Source organism: Cydia fagiglandana, chromosome 7 (genome assembly GCF_963556715.1).
Source record: "Cydia fagiglandana chromosome 7, ilCydFagi1.1, whole genome shotgun sequence".
Taxonomy (NCBI): domain Eukaryota; kingdom Metazoa; phylum Arthropoda; class Insecta; order Lepidoptera; family Tortricidae; genus Cydia; species Cydia fagiglandana.
In genome coordinates, this window is record NC_085938.1 from 18626903 (window position 1) to 18647617 (window position 20715).

The 20715-nt window shown below is 38.6% G+C and overlaps 1 protein-coding gene across 1 annotated transcript; it reads left to right on the forward strand.

Annotated features, from left to right (window-relative positions):
- The first annotated feature begins 5483 nt into the window (after positions 1 to 5483).
- On the forward strand, positions 5484 to 20694 carry LOC134666097 (uncharacterized). Its single transcript, XM_063523250.1, has 6 exons — positions 5484 to 5655; positions 14112 to 14317; positions 16766 to 16901; positions 17393 to 17526; positions 18089 to 18290; positions 19670 to 20694. The coding sequence occupies exons 1-6, from the start codon at positions 5619 to 5621 to the stop codon at positions 19759 to 19761; spliced, it is 807 nt and encodes a 268-aa protein (XP_063379320.1). The 5' UTR covers positions 5484 to 5618; the 3' UTR covers positions 19762 to 20694.
- The last annotated feature ends 21 nt before the right edge of the window (positions 20695 to 20715 follow it).

The following is a 20715-nucleotide window of genomic DNA, read 5'->3' on the forward strand; positions in this document are numbered from 1 at the left end:
TGGCAGTACCCAGTAGCTTCGGCCACAAGTTTGGCGATATTTGCGTCACTTTCATGTTCGAAACTATCTTTGTCTGCTTTTCTTTTCCTAAAATATTCGGCCACTTTGAAAATGACAGCTTTAACATCTCGAGATAAAGCACGACCCATCTTTGGATATTCTATCTCATGTGCGTCTGACATAGACAGCCCGCAACAGATAACACTACACGCCGCCACGAGCGACGACGGCGGAATGACAGAGCGCAGTGGCTGCTCTGCCCCCCCGTCTCGCCGCTCGCATACCTAAGGAGCGGCACAGCGGTTGTGGTCAAGCTATAAAAACAGAATAAAATAAAGATTTAAATGGGGCTCCCATACAACAAACGTGATTTTTGACCAAAGTTAAGCAACGTCGGGAGTGGTCAGTACTTGGATGGGTGACCGTTTTCTTTTTGCTTTTTTTTGTTTTTTTTTTTTTGCATTATGATACGGAACCCTTCGTGCGCGAGTCCGACTCGCACTTGCCCGGTTTTTATTGTTACAGATATACTCGATTCAGATATATGCGTGAACTTTACGGGGCATCACAGATCAAGTCATCCAAAAAGATATTTAAGCCGTTGGAGCGCCACGTGAAACTAACTTAATTTGGGCCGTAGCGACTCAGTATCGGAACTGTGTCTACAGATCAATATGGGTCAAAATTGCTTTGCATCATCTATTTGTTGTATGATGGTCGTTCGACCGGTAAACAGTTTCGTGGTGTCATTCAATGTTTCAGTTTTGCTTCCTTGTGAGTAAGGAATATATTGTATGCTAAACTTTTATCGTTTCAGACATATTTTTTACTCCATAGGCATCGGAATACCATGCCTAATACCGTGTGTAATCCTCCCCTTGTTCAATTTCCATTTGAATTCTGCCAAACTGCAATATGCCCGGATATCGGCAATAAACGCATGAAAATCTGCGAAAGTTGCGCTCAATACTACCTATTTATTCTATTCTGCGATATCTTTTCCCCGCGTGAATCTCTTATTAGACGCGATCATAAATTGGTTCGGTGACATAATAGCGTCAGGGGTGCGAAACTCCTGACTTCGGCCAAACTCGGCTCCGCTCGGCTCAGCATTGCAATGCTCCGAGCAATTTTTAGGGTTGGCACCACTTGACTTCCTTTTGCGTGGCCGACCACGATAAGATAATCACTTGAATTTTGACACCCTAAATAGCCGAAGAGGATAATGCCATATGTTAGAAAGGGATAGCATGATTCGACCCTGAACCGCTGTCAAACTTCGGTTTTGTAGGAAGTTTCCTTTCTGTACGGTAGTACTATTATTTATTCTATGATAGCGTGAAGGGAGCGGCCTGGATTTATGCATTTATGAAATATGGGACGTGAGTGTTGTGTTATTAAAATAATAATTTACTTGCATTCTCGAAAACATTGGACTTAAAGTTGACGAATTATAATTTGTAGTGACCTCTCGAACGTGCATGTTTTGCGCATAGGTGCAAAGTATATTTTACACCATAACACCAAACAGCGATTGGCTCAGAAATTATCGAGTCACTTACCATTTAGATTTAGATTTTTCCCAAACAGCGATTGGCTCAGAAATTATCGAGTCACTTACCATTTAGATTTAGATTTTTCTTTTTTTCCTACCGCAGACCTATATAAGCTAGCTAAGCTTTCTGACGTATTATCTGTAAGGAAGCTATACATATTATTTACGAGTATAAAACTGCACAAAACTGTACCATTCACACCTACCACACAAAATAGACGGAGAAAAGGCAATATAATTCCAACCGTTTCAGTAAATACAACATATGCAAGTAGGCAATTTGTTTGTAAATCTGCTAAAATATACAATCATATAAATAAGCATCTGAATATATATATAAGTTATCATACTATGAATGTAAAAATATAATAACGGACTGGCTAAAATGTAAGTTACCATGACATTGAAAATTTAATTCATAATATCATTGAACTCTAAAAACACACATACCCACATAGACACACACAAACACACACACACACACACACACACACACACACACACACACACACACACACACACACACAAACACACACACACGGACTGTTAAGTTCATTCTCTTGTTATTTTAAGTTTTAAAAAAACTGTTCTATTTTTGTTATTTCATTGAGACGTTAATTTTTTTTTTTTTTATTTTTTTTTTTTTTCTATTTAATATTGTAACAAATTATTGTTGTTCACTTCAATTAATGACTAAGGAAGAGCGGTGCCTCTTGATACAGGTATTTGATACTTAAAAAGAGGTACCAACTTTGTACAATGTAAACGAATGCTTAAAGTGAATAAACAATTTTATTATTTATTATTTCTCCTTTTTGGACTTCACGGGCCTATAAATCCCGGTCTTTTGATAGGCTTGCGTGGGGATATAGATCCAACACGTAGAGGCCCTTTGGAGAGTTTTAATGTCATGTAGAACGCCTGCTGGAACCCGTTCACAGGCGCAACAATAGACACCCGTGAACCGTGAATAACCAATTACAATTACACCTACGCTAAAACTTCACATTTTGATACCAAGAAATTATATTGCAACTCATAAATTATAACAAGGTGCAAAGATATTCAAACTTCGCTTAACACTTCCAGTCTTCCACACGTTACTGAATACTGATACTCTAAATTAAATCATTCAGGTTAGTTGGGCAAAGTTGCAAACTTCACACAGTTACCGAGAAAATGAACTCCTCAGTCAATGTCACATTCAATTTAATCACTTCAGCGCTCCTTGTTTACTCAGTGTTTAGTGCCATTGATTTTGTATGCTGTCCTACCTGATGCAACAATAATAATAAACAGGTATCTACGTCAAATGGTCTCCGAGAAAAACGCATTTAACTGATTTGCAAGACCGAAGTGATCCCATAAGAGTTCCGTGAACAAAGATTTGTACGGAACTCTGAAAACCGGACAAGTGCGAGTCGGACTCGCCCACCGAGGGTTCCGTACTTTTTAGTATTTGTTGTTATAGCGGCAAGATAAATACATCATCTGTGAAAATCTAAACTGCTACATCTAGGCTTTAGGGGGTGCTGCTGCTTTAGGTTTATGAGATACAGCCTGTTGACAGACATACGGACATATGGACAATGGAATCTTAGTAATAGGGTCCCGTTTTTAGCCTTTGTTTGCGGAACTCTAAAACACTATAGCTTGACCACAACCGCTGTGCCGCTCCTTAGGTATGCGAGCGGCGAGACGGGGGGGCAGAGCAGCCACTGCGCTCTGTCATTCCGCCGTCGTCGCTCGTGGCGGCGTGTAGTGTTATCTGTTGCGGGCTGTCTATGTCAGACGCACATGAGATAGAATATCCAAAGATGGGTCGTGCTTTATCTCGAGATGTTAAAGCTGTCATTTTCAAAGTGGCCGAATATTTTAGGAAAAGAAAAGCAGACAAAGATAGTTTCGAACATGAAAGTGACGCAAATATCGCCAAACTTGTGGCCGAAGCTACTGGGTACTGCCAAAGAACCGTAAGAAATGTAATATCTGTAGGAAATTCATCAATTGAAAATGAGGGCCAACCGAAATTTAATTCGCCCAAAAAACCGAAAGTTATAAAGAAACAATGGGTTACCGGTTCAAAAAAATATGTAATTGATGATTTTGACTTGGGAGTGATCAGGAGAAAGATTCATCAGTTTTATGAGATCGAAAAAACAGTGCCAAGTATTCGTAAGTTACTGTCAAGTTTGAGACAAGATGGTGTTTTGAATTGTGGACGAGAATATTTGAGAAAACTTTTACACACAATGGGTTACCGGTTCAAAAAATGTAGATCGAAAAGACATCTTCTTATAGAGCAGCCTAATATTACAGAGTGGCGGAGGAAATATTTGACAGAAATAAAAAAATATAGAAGTGAAAACCGCAACATATATTTCCTAGATGAGACATATATTAACGCCAGTCACAATGTTAGCAAATGTTGGCAATCATCGTCGGAACTTGGAATTCACACTGACATCGGGAAAGGACGACGCTTGGTAATCGTTCACGCTGGAAGTCGAAATGGCTTGGTCGAAGGTGCATTGACTATATTTAAATCCGATGCTAAGACTGGCGACTACCATGGAGACATGAACGGGCCTACTTTTTATAAGTGGGTGGATGAAAAGTTGAAAGATAAACTGCTGCCGAATTCTGTAATTGTGATGGACAACGCGTCTTACCACAGCGTTCAAGTTGATAAGAAACCGACCATGACAAACCTCAAAAGTGAAATGCAGAACTGGCTGCGGCGTCACAATGTTGAATTTCCGGAAAAAATTAAAAAAGATCAACTGCAAATTCTTATAAATGCCACTCAAAAAGAGCCTGTTTACAGAATCGATGACCTCTTAAAAGCTCATGGGCACACAGTCCTGCGTTTACCTCCATACCATCCAGATCTGAACCCCATCGAATTGGTATGGGCTGATGTTATAAACAATATAGCGCAAAACCATATTCATTCTTCTCTAGATGAAAAGATAAACGCACTGAATTTATTATTTTCGGAGTTCACGGCAGAAAAATGGCAGAGGTGTGATGACCATGTCCAAAAAAATGAAAACGATTACTGGGATCGCGACAACCGTTTCGACAATATTATTGACCCCATAATAATAAATTTGCAGGATGACAATGATTCAAGTTCCGGTAGCGAAATGGAAGATGAAGATAAAAGTGAATCTATGTCAGAATAGTCACTGTATTCATTAACTAGAAGCTTATGTTTTTTTGTTTTTCGAACTGATTCTGTTTTAACTCTCGAAACTATTAATTTTTCCGATAATTACACATTAATTTGACTTATATTGGTTTTTTTATTTGTGCTTACCTAAAAATCGTATTGTACCATAATAAAAATTGGATATAATAAGTATGTACCTATACAGAGCCAAAATATTGTACTTCGGTATCTTCAGATCTATCCGACACGACGACAGACTCTTGTGTGTCCGTGATCTTTCCTGCCCGCACCCCGCCTCCCCGCGCATACCTAAGGAGCGGCACAGCGGTTGTGGTCAAGCTATAGCCATAGGTAAATACGCTGCTACTTACTCTATAGTTTTGGTTTTGACATAGGAGGCAAACGAGCGGGTGAATCGCCTGACGGTAAGCAATTACCGTCGCCCATGGACACCTGCAACACCAGAGGGGATGCAAGTGCGTTGCCAGCCTATAATAATGTGGCAAACGATTTTGGCGTCAGCATAATGCTGAAAATGTTCCAAATAGTTGACATTTCAGCGCTGCTTTTTAGCCATTACTTGACTCCCTTCGCACCTCCGCAATTAATTACACTAAACCACGCTTTGACGTTAACCTATATTATAAATAAACAAGACATAACTAAAATCGACAGGGCCATGAAATCTTAACCGGAGGGCCGAAGATGGCACCAACTGAAAAGCAAACACTTCAGTACCGAGCCAGTCTCCACTGCGAATGGACGTCTGTCAGACTATTTTTCTGTAAAATTACGTGACGAAAATATCGACAAATGTTCTTGTGATGACAGTGAAAGTGTTATCACTTAAGTGTGATGTGATGAGACGTTTTCTAAGGCTTCGTGAGGATGTTCGTCATAGCAGTTTTCAGCTTACTTGTACAAGGTAATACACGTTTTAAAGAAAACACATGTATTTTTGGTTAATTTATAAATATGTTGTTAAATCAGTTGCTTGGAGCTTTAAAGTAAGATTTTGAAATATAAATCTTGTGATTTAAAATTGGTGGTCCTTAAAATGACAGTTCCTTCAACTCTCTTTTGCTTTGGTTACTTCATCTTTATTTGCCATGCCATGGGTTTAATTGATGAAATAATAGGAGAATTATATTCTTACCATATTTTTATTACTTAAATACTACTTTTCTAAATAAATTATTGAACTAAACTTCCTAAAAATCCAGTCCTGTCATCTACCCCTGTAAAAATGAACTGTTATAGGGATCATTATTCGACGCGAGAGGTACCACCTACAGTTACGTCTAAAAATACTGATATGGACAAAGTGCCAAAAATATGTACCCATGACTTTGTTGCCTACATAATACTAAGGTAGTGTATACATATTATTGGCACTTTGTTCGTATCCATATTTTTAGACGAGACTGTATTAACTAGAAACTAGTCCCACGTTGGGCGCCAAAGTTAACTGAAAGCAATACTTTTTTGTAAAGATAATTTTACGTGAAGTAGGGCGAGATCATAAATCATCGCTGGCAAGTCGGTGCTAACTTATCGTGATCGCAATATATCTGTAGTAGTAGTAGTAAAACACTTTATTGTACAAAAATACATAAAAACAAAACCTTCTAATAATAATAAAATTAACGGTTACAACTTGTTAACGATTTTGTTTCCGTTTCGTAATATCGTTTACACCGTTAACTGACAACATATTTACCTTATTGCAAAGACATAAGGTCCATTAATGTTAAGTAAAGAGGTGTTTATTCGCTGTAGATGCTTCCGGTGGCTTTATCGGCAATAACGAAGTTAATGGGTCTCTGCAAAGGCGTCCCAAGTGAATCTGCGCCAGTCTGCACGTTGCGCTAATTTCCGAGCCTAATAAACACTTTTGTAAGTTTTGAACAAGGGAGCTTACGCTTGTAAAATGGACAAGATGTTATTTAAAATTAAATAAGGTATTTATTCCAGTTCAACGCCTAGTTACCCACATATCAAATATTGCCAAGACAAATGCAATTCTGATATGTCAATAAAAAGATTCAACATTAAATAATATAATGTATGACCATATTTTATGGGCCTCCTTGTATCAAGTAAGTACATAGTTAAAATGGACAAAAATATTGTCTTATTACGTTATTTATTAATGACCTCACTTAATAAAATTATTTAAGATTTTCACTAGTAAAAGCCAGAACCACGAACTAGGATGATGTTCTGAATATTTATATCATGAAAATGTTAAATTTGAGTCTCAAATCAACGCGTAAATAAGCCTTTATTCAGATAGGTCACGAACTAGAAAGCGCGTTGGTGAATATTAAACTGGCAATCAAGGTTTGTTGTTTTAACGTCAATGTTAAGTGAAATATTCAGCGCTTTCATTACGCAAGACTTGGCTTGTTTATATATCCAGGAGGCCGATTTTAATTTTACGAATTGTCAATGTTTTGATTTTCTTTTGATACGACCTTGCCGATCGCTCAGTGAATGATGTATGCGTAGTGTGCAAAATGCAATCAAAGTCGTGTATTTAGACATTACATTCACATTTATTGATGCACGTGAGGTGTCTTAATGCATGAGACTCAATATCGCATCAAAACTAGGCCGCAACGTTCATAAATTGTTAAATCGGAATTGGCTTCCAGTGTGTATTGTTTACAATTTAATATAATTATGGGTATAGTTTTTTTATTCTACTGTTACTGACAAAACTTGTTTCTTGACTATAGTTAAGAAAGTAAGTAAGTAGTTATACGGTATTTTCAAATGTGCATTCTGGCATTACAGCAGTAATAAGGGCACTGCACGCCAACTGCAACATCGGCGGGCAGTTCCCATACAAGTTGCAGTCGGGTTGCAGTTCGTCTGTACCGGCCCTAACATAATGGTCCTATTCAGATAGCAAAGTGTGATCATTATTATCATTATTTATTAAAATATATGAGGCAAACGAGTAGACATATCGCCTAGTGGTAAACAATTACCGTCGCCCATGGATACCTGAAACACCAGAGGGGTTAAGTATATCTTTGGAGAGTTTCAAAGCCCTTTAAAATCTGCAATAGTTTCCAAGCAGTTTCCTCTGAAAATCCAGACTTGAACAGTAATGAAATATGAAATAAACCTACACCGGAAGCCGTCCAGTGGAATTCCCACTCCAATATTTTAATCCAGCTGTTGTCGTAGAATGAAAATAGGAAATCTGCGCTAGATGTCTAGGGACCGCGGTTGTAGAGCGAGCGATATTTTATAACTTGTAACCGCGGAACGTGAAAAGCACCGGGTTTCGGTAGAAAACTCATGTGCAATTTCTGGTGCTGCATATGTACTATGTAGTGTATAAACTTTGACAATTTCAAATAAGAGATAGTAAAGTGTCATTCTATGGAACTTGCTAACTATGTAATCAAACCGCCATATTGAAATTTTCTCTGACTTATGAATTTACTTGTAACTTTATTTACATAGTTAGCAAATTCCATAGAATGAAACTTTATATTATCATAACGAGTGTATTTATGTTATAGGTACTTATACTTATTCATTTATTTAAGGCTATTAAAGAATATAAAAAAAATATTAAAATTATTGATTGTACCATACAGTAAAGTTCTTTTAAATTGATTTTTCTTGGGCTTAATTTAAAAAAGAGTTAGATATAGGAATATATTATGTTCAAGCTAATTTTTAATACTTAAATGTATTACATTCTAAATAAATAAATGTGCTTAACTTCCAGAAACATTTACAAACATAAAAAAATAACTGTCATAGGGACCATCATTATAAATAAACTAGTACCTAGTTAGTCCCACGTTGGGCGCCAAATTTAAATAAAAGCTCTTTGTGCAGGTAATTTTAGATGAAGTATTTTATGTAGGTATAACATAAATTTATAAAATTATTTATTAAAAGGTTGACGTAGAAATGTTTCTTGAACAAAATATCTTAAGTACTTACGAGTATTAAAAGTAATTGGAAACTCGTTGCAAAAAGCTTTCGAGAAAATTCCATTTGCGCGTTTTGTGTAAAATATATGTAGAGACTAAGTGCGAATTATTATATTATTTATATATCTGCTTCTTCGTTTCTAACCCATGCTATATATGTACTAAAGGATAACATAACCTATCACAATTACTAACGAATAAGTTCTACTTATGCGAGTAGCCTGATAGTGGAATACAACTAACTGCTATAAACAATCTTGTTCCTCGTCAACTTTAGGGGAACTTTACAGATTAAGCTAAAGCTAGCTAAGGTTTAACAAGGTTTCCCCTGTAAGGTACTTGTCTTAAATAATTGTTGCACAGTCCAGTTTGTAGTCACTCCGGGGAAATAAACGTAGATAGAGTAGATTAAATTTGCACACACTGACGGAGCAAGGAGAGGAATTTGTTTTTAATTACGGATGTTGGGTTTGGAAATTAATATTATTAGTTCTTTCATGGAGAAATTTAGTGAAAGGAATATTTTTTTACAGATTTTTTTCAATATTTTACGACTAGATTTTTGAGGAAGAACATTATGTGAAGAAACGAGAAGGCACACGACGCATCATGTATCCGAAACGCATTTTTGGACTCCTTGCTTATTCTTGAAATAATTAAACTGTTAGTTTTTGAAAGCATTTTCGAAGTAGAAATCTACTGTTTTGAGACTATTTTGGGTCGTTTCTCAAAAAGTTGGCACCGCCAGGTTAAAATTGATGTTTTTCAAAAATTTTGCATTTTCGCATTTTTTTTTATTGGAATCGTTAAAAGGCAACTTAAACTATTAGAAAATGTGGAAGGGAAGCAATTCCTTCAATTAGTTTAGAAGATATACGCGTTTGAAATTCAGGTGAATGATATCAAGGGCAGGTGAAAGATATTTTGTCTCCAGGTTATCGATAGTAGAAGCAGGTTATCGAGAAATAAGTACAAATTCCAATGAAAATATTGACAGGTTATCGAGAGGCGTCATTAACCTGTGTCCGTTGCCGTTAACCTGGTTTCTTGTCATCATTCACCTGTAATGAGTGTCATCCACCTGTCCACCACATCATTTTCAATGACTCTAAAAATAATCGAAAAATGTGTCATCTTCTATAAAAAGGGACCTTATTGTCCACCACGATGATTAAAATTTTGGATTCTGATCCACCTCACCTTCGATTCGATTCCCAATTTAACAACAAGTTTTTGAGAATAAGTAAACATTCAATCTTGCTGTCTATTCACCCTGGCAGTACCTAGTGGAACTCAGGTTTGATGCAACATAGACACACGCTGTTTTGGTCAATCGACATGTCTTGATGAGGACTTGGGAGGGCAGTACCCAAGATAGAGCTGATGCTGAACCCTCGCAGCACCTAGTGGAACTCAGGTTTGGTGCAACATAGACACACGCTGTTTTGGTCATCCAACACGTCTTGATGAGCACTTGGAAAAGTGGTACCCAAGATAGAGCTGATGCTGAACCCTCGCAGTACCTAGTGGAACTCAGGTTTGGTGCAACATAGACACACGCTGTTTTGGTCATTCGACACGTCTTGATGAGGACTTGGGAGGGCAGTACCCAAGATAGAGCTGATGCTGAACCCTCGCAGTACCTAGTGGAACTCAGGTTTGGTGCAACATAGACACACGCTGTTTTGGTCATTCGACACGTCTTGATGAGGACTTGGGAGAGCAGTACCCAAGATAGAGCTGATGCTGAACCCTCGCAGCTCCTAGTGGAACTCAGGTTTGGTGCAACATAGACACACGCTGGTTTGGTCATCCAACACGTCTTGATGAACACTTGGAAAAGTGGTTACTAAGATAGAGCTGATGCTGAACCCTCGCAGTACCTAGTGGAACTCAGGTTTGGTGCAACATAGATGTCGCAGTCGGATCGTATAATCCGCCGTATTACATTACGGCTAGCCGTTTTCAAAAACAGGGGCGTTTTGAAATGCGGCGGTTTAACGATTAGCCGTATTGAATGCGGCTGAATAAGAATCCGCCGGAATGTATTCGGCGCCATACGTTCTTCAACACGGCTAGCCGTAATGTAATACAGCGAGTCATTAGCCGCCGCTTTGACAGTTTTTAGTTCCCATTTTTTACACTCGTGGCGCTGCCTGACAAACGCTGGGGTGTCCATCAAATCTGGAGTTTGTCGGACTGCTTCTTTTCAAAAAAAAATTTCCTTCGCAACTTAACTAGACGGAGCCCCGCTTCGCGGGGCTCCTATTTCTGAGCGGTTTGCCCTTCGGGCATCTGAAGCTACCTAACGAACCTAACCTACCTACCTATTGATTAAGTGAGACGTCCGTGAAAACATTACACTTTGGGGAAAAAAGCGTAGGTAGGTAATTAGGTTAGGTTCGTTAGGTAACTTCAGATGCCCGAAGGGCAAACCGCCCAGAAATAGGAGCCCCGCTTGCGGGGCTCCGTCTATTTAAGTTGTGAAGGAAATGTTTTGGAAAAGAAACACATGTAGTGCGGTGGGACCATGGTAGAAATAAATTAAATTGCAAACATTGTCAAACTCCGGTTACGTAGGCGACCGAAAGAACTGGTCACTCTACAATGTACGATGCGGCTAAACGTGGGCCGCCTTATTGAAGAACGTATCGCAGTGACAATCCGGCTAATCGTCGAACCGCCGCATTTCAAAACGCCCCTGTTTTTGAAAACGGCTAGCCGTAATGTAATACGGCGGATTATACGATCTGACTACGACATAGACACACGCTGTTTTGGTCATTCGACACGTCCTGATGAGGACTTGGGAAAGCAGTACCCAAGATAGAGCTGATGATGAACCCTCGCAGTACCTACTGGAACTCAGGTTTGATGCAACATAGACACATGCTGTTTTGGTCATTCGACACGTCTTGATGAGCACTTGGGAAAGCAGTACCCAAGATAGAGCTGATGATGAACCCTCGCAGTACCTAGTAGAACTCAGGTTTGGTGCAACATAGACACACGCTGTTTTGGTCATCCAACACGTCTTGATGAACACTTGGAAAAGTGGTTACTAAGATAGAGCTGATGCTGAACCCTCGCAGTACCTAGTGGAACTCAGGTTTGGTGCAATATAGACACACGCTGTTTTGGTCATTCGACACGTCTTGATGAGCACTTGGGAAAGCAGTACCCAAGATAGAGCTGATGCTGAACTCTCGCAGTACCTACTGGAACTCAGGTTTGATGCAACATAGACACATGCTGTTTTGGTCATTCGACACGTCTTGATGAGCACTTGGGAGCGCAGTACCGAAGATAGAGCTGATGTTGAACCCTCGCAGTACCTAGTGGAACTCAGGTTTGGTACAAGGTCAGGTCAGGTTAGGTCCGGGTTCAGGTTCAGATAAGAGCCGGGATCCAGGTCCAGGTCCGACTCCGGGTTTGAGTCTAGGTCCGGGTCCGAGTCACAGTCCGGGTCCGAGTCCGGGCCCGAGTCTGGGTCCGGGTCCCAGCCCCAGTCCCAATCCAAGTCAAAATCTAAATCGCCAAACGTGTACTATGCATCGTTGAAGAGCTCTGTTCTAATCATCATCAGCAGTTCCACTTCATCAAATGCGACTGTTTTTAATGAAAATGCTTGATTTTCTGATGAAAATCCAAAAGTCACTATACGCATGCCTTTAAGATTTGAGGAGTTCCCTCGATTCCTCATGGATCCCATCATCAGAACTCGAGATTGACGAAAATGCAGCTTATAAACTTATCTTGCTTAACAAACATAACGAAGAGGACAAATCGCCAAACGTGAACTATGCGTCGTTGAAGAGTTACGTTCTGATCTTCATCAGCAGTTCCACTTCATCCAATGTCACTTTTGTGAATGTATATGCTTGATTTGTAAATAAAAACAAAAAAATCACTATATGTATGCCTGTAAGATTTGAGGAGTTCCCTCGATTCTTCATAGATCCCATCATCAGAACTGGGTTTTGACAAGAACGGGACTAATCTGCATATACTTATACTTTTTACAAAACATTTTAATATATGTCTAAAACTAAAAACCCTCATAAGGTACCTTTTCCCGTTGGACGTCACAAATCTAGTTTGAGTATATGTAACGTGGATTTAAAATAATTATCGATCACCTGTCATATGGCAGGTGAATGACGCTTCGTTCACCTGCCATTGCATCATTCACCTGACTTTTTTGGACAGGTTAACGAGACTTAAGACAAAAGTACAAAAATTTCAATAATATGCAGCTTTAACAGACAGGATAGTTTTTATTCCTAAATTAACACACAAAAGCGATATAACCGCTATATAATTATATAGCTACGAGTATTAGTTGTGGTATCAGTGACATTAACCTGCCGCAAAATCTCATCCACCTGGCAGTTTTAGCCAGGTGGACGATATGCAGGTGATGGGGAAAATGGCAGTTATATCGCGAATACACAAAATGTATTAGCTTGATGAACTCCATACTTAGGCATATAAAACTAAACTATTGTTTACGTTACATATCTTGATAGTAATGCGATAGGTTACATAATTAGCAAGATATCGACTCCAGGATAAAGAGTACTTACCCATTACAAACTCCAATTTCCGATACTTTGTCGTTTGTGTTTTATTTGCGAAGCACAATAACCACGTCTTCGTCCTACCAGGTGATAGCTGATGAGTGACGGCTTCAGCTTGTGCGGAGTGAGACGGGAAAGGTGCGGTGGGGGTTATACAATCGTCGTGAACGTGACGCGCCAGGTGACTGTTAAGAATTGCCTTGGACAAACTTTGAAGCCGAATAACTTAAAATATAAGTATAATATTGTTATGCGATAGTAATACTTTAAAAGTTAAGGATATATGTTAATAAAATACGGTAATGCCGTTAAATTAAGTTAATATTTTGTGTGGTTTTCATAGCTCGGAACATCAGTCCCTCGCGTTGGGACACGGCAGGTTAACGGATAAACGTAGTTACAATATTTTTTTTTGTAATCAATATTTATTAAATCTTTTTCAAAGTATTAGGCCTCTGTGTAAAAAGTCTCTCTAAATATGTATTAATTTTTTATATATAAAAATAGTACATAACGAAAAAAAAGTTCTAACATAAACCTATTTACAGGTGGCGGTGCCAACTTTTTGAGAAACGACCTTTGCCTTAATAAAATAATAAATAGTAAGTGAGTTGCCTTAATAAATAGTAAAAGGATACCTTCTGTACAGTCCTTCCTAGTGTCCTTCTGTAAGGGGGAGGCCTATTCAGCAGTGGATGGACGTCTTATGGCTGAGATGATGACCTTCTGTACGCTACCTATTACTTTGTAAAAATCAGTTAATGAGTTTATGTTTGTGCCCCTTCATTTTATTAGTTTGTCTACATAAGTATAAGTCCCCATAAAAACAATTGTTGTAGAATCGTTACCGCTTCGTATGGTGCGCGTGTCGGTGCCGGCGTACCGCGTGCGCGGGCAGCCGGCGCAGCTGGAGTGCGAGTACGACCTGGGCGACGACGCGCTCTACTCCGTCAAGTGGTACCGCGACAACGAGGAGTTCTACCGCTACATGCCCAAGTTCGACCCGCCGAAGCACGCCTATAAGATAGAGGGGATCAAAGTAGATGTGAGTAATTATTTTAAATTACACACGCATTTATATAATAGTGACATAATAAAGAGCTGCTTTGTTTAGACTGTAAAGCGTGTTCTAAGCAATAATTAATAAAACTATATAGGTTTCTATTGGATATCTTTTGTTCAGTCTTGTGGCCGTGGCAATATGACGGGTGATTGGTCAAATTCATTGTAGTGTTCAAAACTGTATATGTAGTATACAGTAGTATTAATGAACATTAAATTAACTTTATAATCGTGAACTCCGTAAAGAAAAGTATGCTGTTATAGTTTAGTCTAAAAGTTTTTATTCGAAAATCAAACTCGGAAAATTCAAAAAAATAAAGCAGAAAAATAAAATGTAATTGTTCCATAACAATTATGTACCAAGTGCTTAGAGCAACACCGGCTTCCGACACGTCGGAAGGGAGGGGCCCAAGCGATATCTCACCGTACAAATCTTTCTGCCATTTTTCGCGGGGGGAAGGTGCACACAGTCGCACTTCTCACACACTTACATACAAAATCCAATCAGAGGGCCTACCGCGAACCACGTTCGACGTGTTGCCTCTCTATCCACTCACTTGCTTTTGGTAACTGTAGCTACCAGCTGTCACCCTTATTTTATTATAATAATAGAGGTCACTGAAAAATATCAAGCAAGTGAGTGGTTATGGCACTTGTAAATTCATACGTAAGTGTGGCAGGGAGGCAACACGTCGAACGTGGTTCGCGGTGGGCCCTCTGTAATGACGACACAAATACATAGAAAATGACACACGTCAAAGACAAATCTTGCAAACCTCGTTCTCTTTTTGTGTACGGACGAGTGACTAGTGTCACAACACGCACACTAACACATTTTCGTTGAAGTATGTCATTGTATTCTGAGAGATGAGAAGTCGGATTTGTCGCTCGACCGATCCGCAATTTGTACTGAGCGAGCAAAATCGATAAATCCAACAATTACTTGAGACTAAAATATATTATTGTATTTAAATGTAATTAAACGTATGATATGTAAAAAAAATATTACATGTGAAATGTAACACTTTCTTTTTGTAAATTTGATGTCCCCGACCTCTTTTTATAGCAAAAAACCGAGCAAACAGGCATTTTTGTGCAGCAGTGTTCACGCGCGCGTCTGGACTCGGTCTAGTGAAAAATCCAAGTGCAACTAGTTTTATTACCCGCGCTAGATTAGATTGACGCGCTAATCTTGTACCTCGGCAGAGGGGAAATAGTGCGAATGCCGCCTCCCTTCCGTGTTGCTCGAAGACCAAGTGCAGAGATATGCGGAACTCGAATTTTAACTGTCGTGAGACAATATATATACCTGACATAAAATAATTTTACGATTTAGACTCACTTGTTTGTAGTCACTTGCGCGACATGTGAATTTGTGATACTTTCAGTCATTCAGAGGTAAATATTGAATTGATAAAGAACTACACAGCACATCATCCAATTACTCCACTATGAAACTCATTCTTAACCTAATTAGGCGTATCTGAAAAGCCTTATCAATATCAAGACTATCAAGAGTTATTTCAAAAGGTTACAGATAAAACATAATTCCCTAATGGGTATTATCCCTGTGAGCACCGCTTCAAAAATATTGTTCAAAAGAAAAATAAGCGGAATCCCAGACAATAGATCGGGACCGACTATTCAAGCACTGTCATTCTCGTCACTGCTGAATTATTCTGAATAAGATTATTTTTCTAAAAGGATTTCTATACAGAATTCCTAGAGGGGCTATCTCGTTGTTTTATTATTAGCTTACTGACAAATAGGTTCTTATTGGGTATTTATTTCGATATGGACTATTTTTATTTATGTTTGAAATTAAAAGTCGTGGGATGTATTTTGTTAAACATTATCTTTCTGTTTATAAATAAAAACACGGTATCCTGTAAGAATATACAATAATATTGACAATAGAATCATTAACTTAAGGCATAAAATAAGTCATAATTACAAGTATGATTGAATGTTTACCTTTTTAGCGACAGCAATTTATTTCTTATAATATTAACGGTACATATTCCTAACTACAAAGAATCATCACTAATTAATGTATCATATATATTAATTAATGTGTAATATATAATCATCATAATTTCTGGGATTGTGAAATTGCCAACTATTCGGATGCGCCACTATCTCTTGAGTCTGCCGCTAAGTCAGCTCAACTCTGTGTGTATTTCCCAATGAAATAAAAGATGCTACGAAACGTCATAATTTCCTACAATGCTTATGTTTTCATTGGCGTTTTCTATAAATTGGGTCCCTTGGCTACACCCTCTCGGCATAATCAGAAAGGACATAGCCACATTTTAACCGACGAAATAACGGAGGAGGTTCACAAGTCAATGCGTTCTGTGATGAAATTTTGCAGTTCGCTGTACATGAATGTACCTTGTGCTATCACGGTTCATTATTCTTGTTTCCGTAGGTAGCTAAGTCAGATGACCGCAAAGTGGTCCTGCACCAAGTGATGCTGAAGACGTCGGGGCTGTACCGGTGCGAGGTGTCTGCAGAAGCGCCGAGCTTCTCCTCAGCCGCTGGAGAAGGAAAACTAGAAGTTATTTGTAAGTTTTCTGATAAGGTACCTTTTAAGTGCCTTTTTTTAAGTGCTTTTAAGTGTAAGTATAAATACGTTTATTTAAAATTTTGTGCCGATGTTCGCTGGTACCATAAACAAAACTGCAAGTTCATATTAAACTTAAGGAAAAAAACGATGGGCCTTTTGTTAGTTTTTACGGTTAAGGAATTCTACAGTAAATTTAACATTAAATAATTTCGTAAATAATGACATTTGTAATGTATAAGTTTTAATGATTTCTTCTTCTTTCCTTGATCTGGTTATGTGTGTTTAATTTAGTGTTAGTGTTTTGTAATAGTTGAGTGTTTAGTGTTAGTTGTATATTTTGTAGTTCTATTGTGATTTTGTTTGACATGTGTTATTTTGACATTAAAGAAATTGAATTTGAATTTGAATTTAGACGTAGGTATCTTACCTACGCCTAAGAAACTGTTGTACCTACCTGTTTTTTATTTAATCAAGATGTTTACCTTGTAGATTTACCAAGGGAGGGTCCCAGGATAACTGGAAATGAACAGGAGAACAGAAAAGGGGATTCATTATTCCTAAATTGCACGTCGGGGAGGTCATACCCTGCAGCCGTGCTCAGTTGGGACATTGACGGGGAAAAGGTAAACCTAATCATATTTTTGTACAGTCAACGGTGAAAATATGGGTGTAGACAACTTACTCAAAAATATGTCTCATAGTTCTTAATTCACTGACATAAGAGTTATGGGACATAATTATTTTTGAAATGATTTGTACGCCCATATTTTTACCGTTGACTGTACCGGTAACACATTTTTTACGTCACTGTCTACATATGTTATCTGTAAAAATATTATGTGTGACAATAACCAACGTAACTTCTAAAGAAAGTACATAATCAACTGTTTTGATATTTACTATCCCTGAAGTTAAAGACCAAGTTTAGTATCCATCCGGATCGAAAGACCGAAACATTATTCGTTGATGCCTTTATCCAGCCAAAATGAATCTCCCAAACAAAGAGCTGTTTTAAAGTCGTCAGCTAGAATAAGGAATAAGCATTTAAGATACCACTAAAGCACATTCACGTTCATTTTTCACTGAAATTGGAGAGGTTTGATGTGAATTTTGGATCTTTAAGCCAGATCTGGCTTTTTAAAATTTGTTTCGGTGTACAAATAGTTACTCAACTTTCTTGTCAAGGTAACAAACCCGGAGCTCCTAGTGGAGTACCCCCCGACGCTGCACGCGCACGGGCTGCTGTCGTCAGCACTAGGCCTGCGGGTGCCGGTGGGGAGGACCATGCAGGTGCGGTGCACGGCGCGGGTCGCGCCCGCCTGGAGAGAGGGCAGCGAGGCTGTTGTTGGGAACCAGCTGGCGGATAGCAAGGAGGCTATGTTGCTTGGTGAGAATTTTAAATTGTCCATAACAGTTATATTAGGTCAATACCCCTTGAGCCTGAGGCCGTACACGGATCTAGAGTGCGTCTAAGCTAACTTTGCACTGACGTAGAACTAAGTAAGTAAATACACTTTATTGCACCACTAAGAAAAATAAAATAACAGATTTACAGTGTAAATAAAGGTAGCAACAGGCGGTCTTATCGCTTTAAGCGATCTCTTCCAGACAACCTTGGGGTTGGGGTTCTAAGTGAGGTTCATTATAACCGTCATTCTTTCATAGAAAGACATTCATGATGACATTGTTACACTTTCTCATTGAAAATGTCACGCGGAGTTAGCTTGGTACGACTCGAATATGCTAATTAAATTTGAAAGTAGCGAAAGCGATAAAACTCTTCAAAACTTTTTCTTTGCCAGATTAGGTATTTGACTTTCACGGTATCAGCTGTTTTCAACATGATTTAATCCATGCCTTGGAAGAAATTTCGAGCGTTCAAAAGTCTTCGATAATTTAACTATAAATTAAACCTAAGTACCTAAGATTCGACATAGATTACGTTAAAGTCCTTAAGCGCCTTGTTCGGCACTTTGCGTGAAAGTAATTTAGCTCCGGACGACTAACGCGGGTTGACGGAAATGGAGCCCAGATGCGACAACTTCGAAAAACTGAGGGCCTACCGCGTACCACGTTCGACGTGTTGCCTCCCTGTCACACTTGCGTACGAATTTACAAGTGCGACAAAGAGGATACATTAAATGTGGTTTGCGGTAGGCCCTTTGTATCGACGCGATTACTGCCTGTTGTTCTTAAGCCACTGCATAAAAATAATACTCTTAAAGTAGATATAAGTATCACAGCTTTTTGTTGCCTGCCACTTGAAGCCAATTTTAATGGAATTTATGGCCGATTTGTATAAGGTAAACGTACTAGTGCTCGACATGCTAATAATGCCCAATAGAGCCCTTGCTGTCACCTCTATTGACAATGACATATGTAGTAAGTTTCAAGATGACATGTACTGGGACTGCACCACCACCACCAGCACCGAGCACCAGTACTAAACGTACCTTAATCTGCTTTTCACTTCAATTGCGAGGAAAATATTTAAGTTATTTTAGCGTATTTATTCAAGAAATGAGTACTCGGGGCCGTGTACGGCCGCGTAGGCGCGCCGGCCACCAGATCCAGCAGAGGCAGTTTGTATGGCGGGTTGTGGACTTTATTGCCAAGTCAATGACGGTCGCCATAGATGATTTTACTTTATGCACTAGAGCATAAATAGCACCTTTTCGCCGCTTCCAATCGACTGAAACACCTACTTTACAAGCATGATGAGTAGTGAAAAAATATTGTAATATTTACACAGCTGTATTGTTTCAGTGAAGAGCTCAAGCGACGTGTCATCACCGAGCGTAATCCTGTTAACACTAGCCCTGGGCCTGCTCATCGCCCCGACGCAATCCGGCACGTGATAAATTATCTCCGGACTTATATTAACAAACGTGATTTAGGCGTAACACTCCGAATTATTGAGCTACGAATAGACCATAAACTTGATGAATGAAATCAATGTTACCTGGATTCGTTTCCCACAGGCATATTAATGGGTAGAATTTTTTTATCTTGTAGACGACCTTTCAGAATCTGCTGTTTTAAGTCTCTAATATTTAAGTCCTTTAATTTGAGACTGTAAGTCAAACGTTTGTTTGAATATAAAATGTCATCTAAACAGTTTTTATTTCTCTCTTTAAATTTAAAGTTAATGGTTATTTTTCACCTAAAATGTCTATATCGTTTCAGGTTGAATGGTACCAAAGGTATGTTTGTCAAATTATATCAATAAATTTTATTCATAGTCTATCATTTACGGAGTATAGTTACTTTCAGTGGTGTATTGGATATACATGGTGTGTCTGACCTTGGGGCTTTAAATCCAGGGCTTGATTTTACTCGCTAAACTGAGCTACTTTTACTATGGGACCAACCCTAAAATCGGGGATTTTTTTTGGCTTTCCCTTAGAAAACGTCAACATCTGATCTGCCAAAACGTATGAAAAGGTAAAAAAAAAATTCGGGATTTCGGGGTTGGTGCCATAATAAAAGTAGCTCAGTTTAGCGAGTAGAATCGAGCCCTGGATTTAAAGCCCCATGGTCAGACACACCCTGTATAAAGATTCTTACCAGGAAGATCTATTAGAACTTAGTTACGCTCTATGGGAACCAGTTTGCCCTAGTTTTGCTGTGAAGACTTATAAGCTTTGTTTTTATGAAAATTAAATTCACCGAAGAGAAAGAAACCTTAAATTTTATTTTTTTACTTTTTTATTTATTAAACTTTACACATAAATTAACAGTATGACACCAAAGCACTTATGTGGTATATTACATTATAATATTAAAATTCTAAAAAAATTTATACAACAACA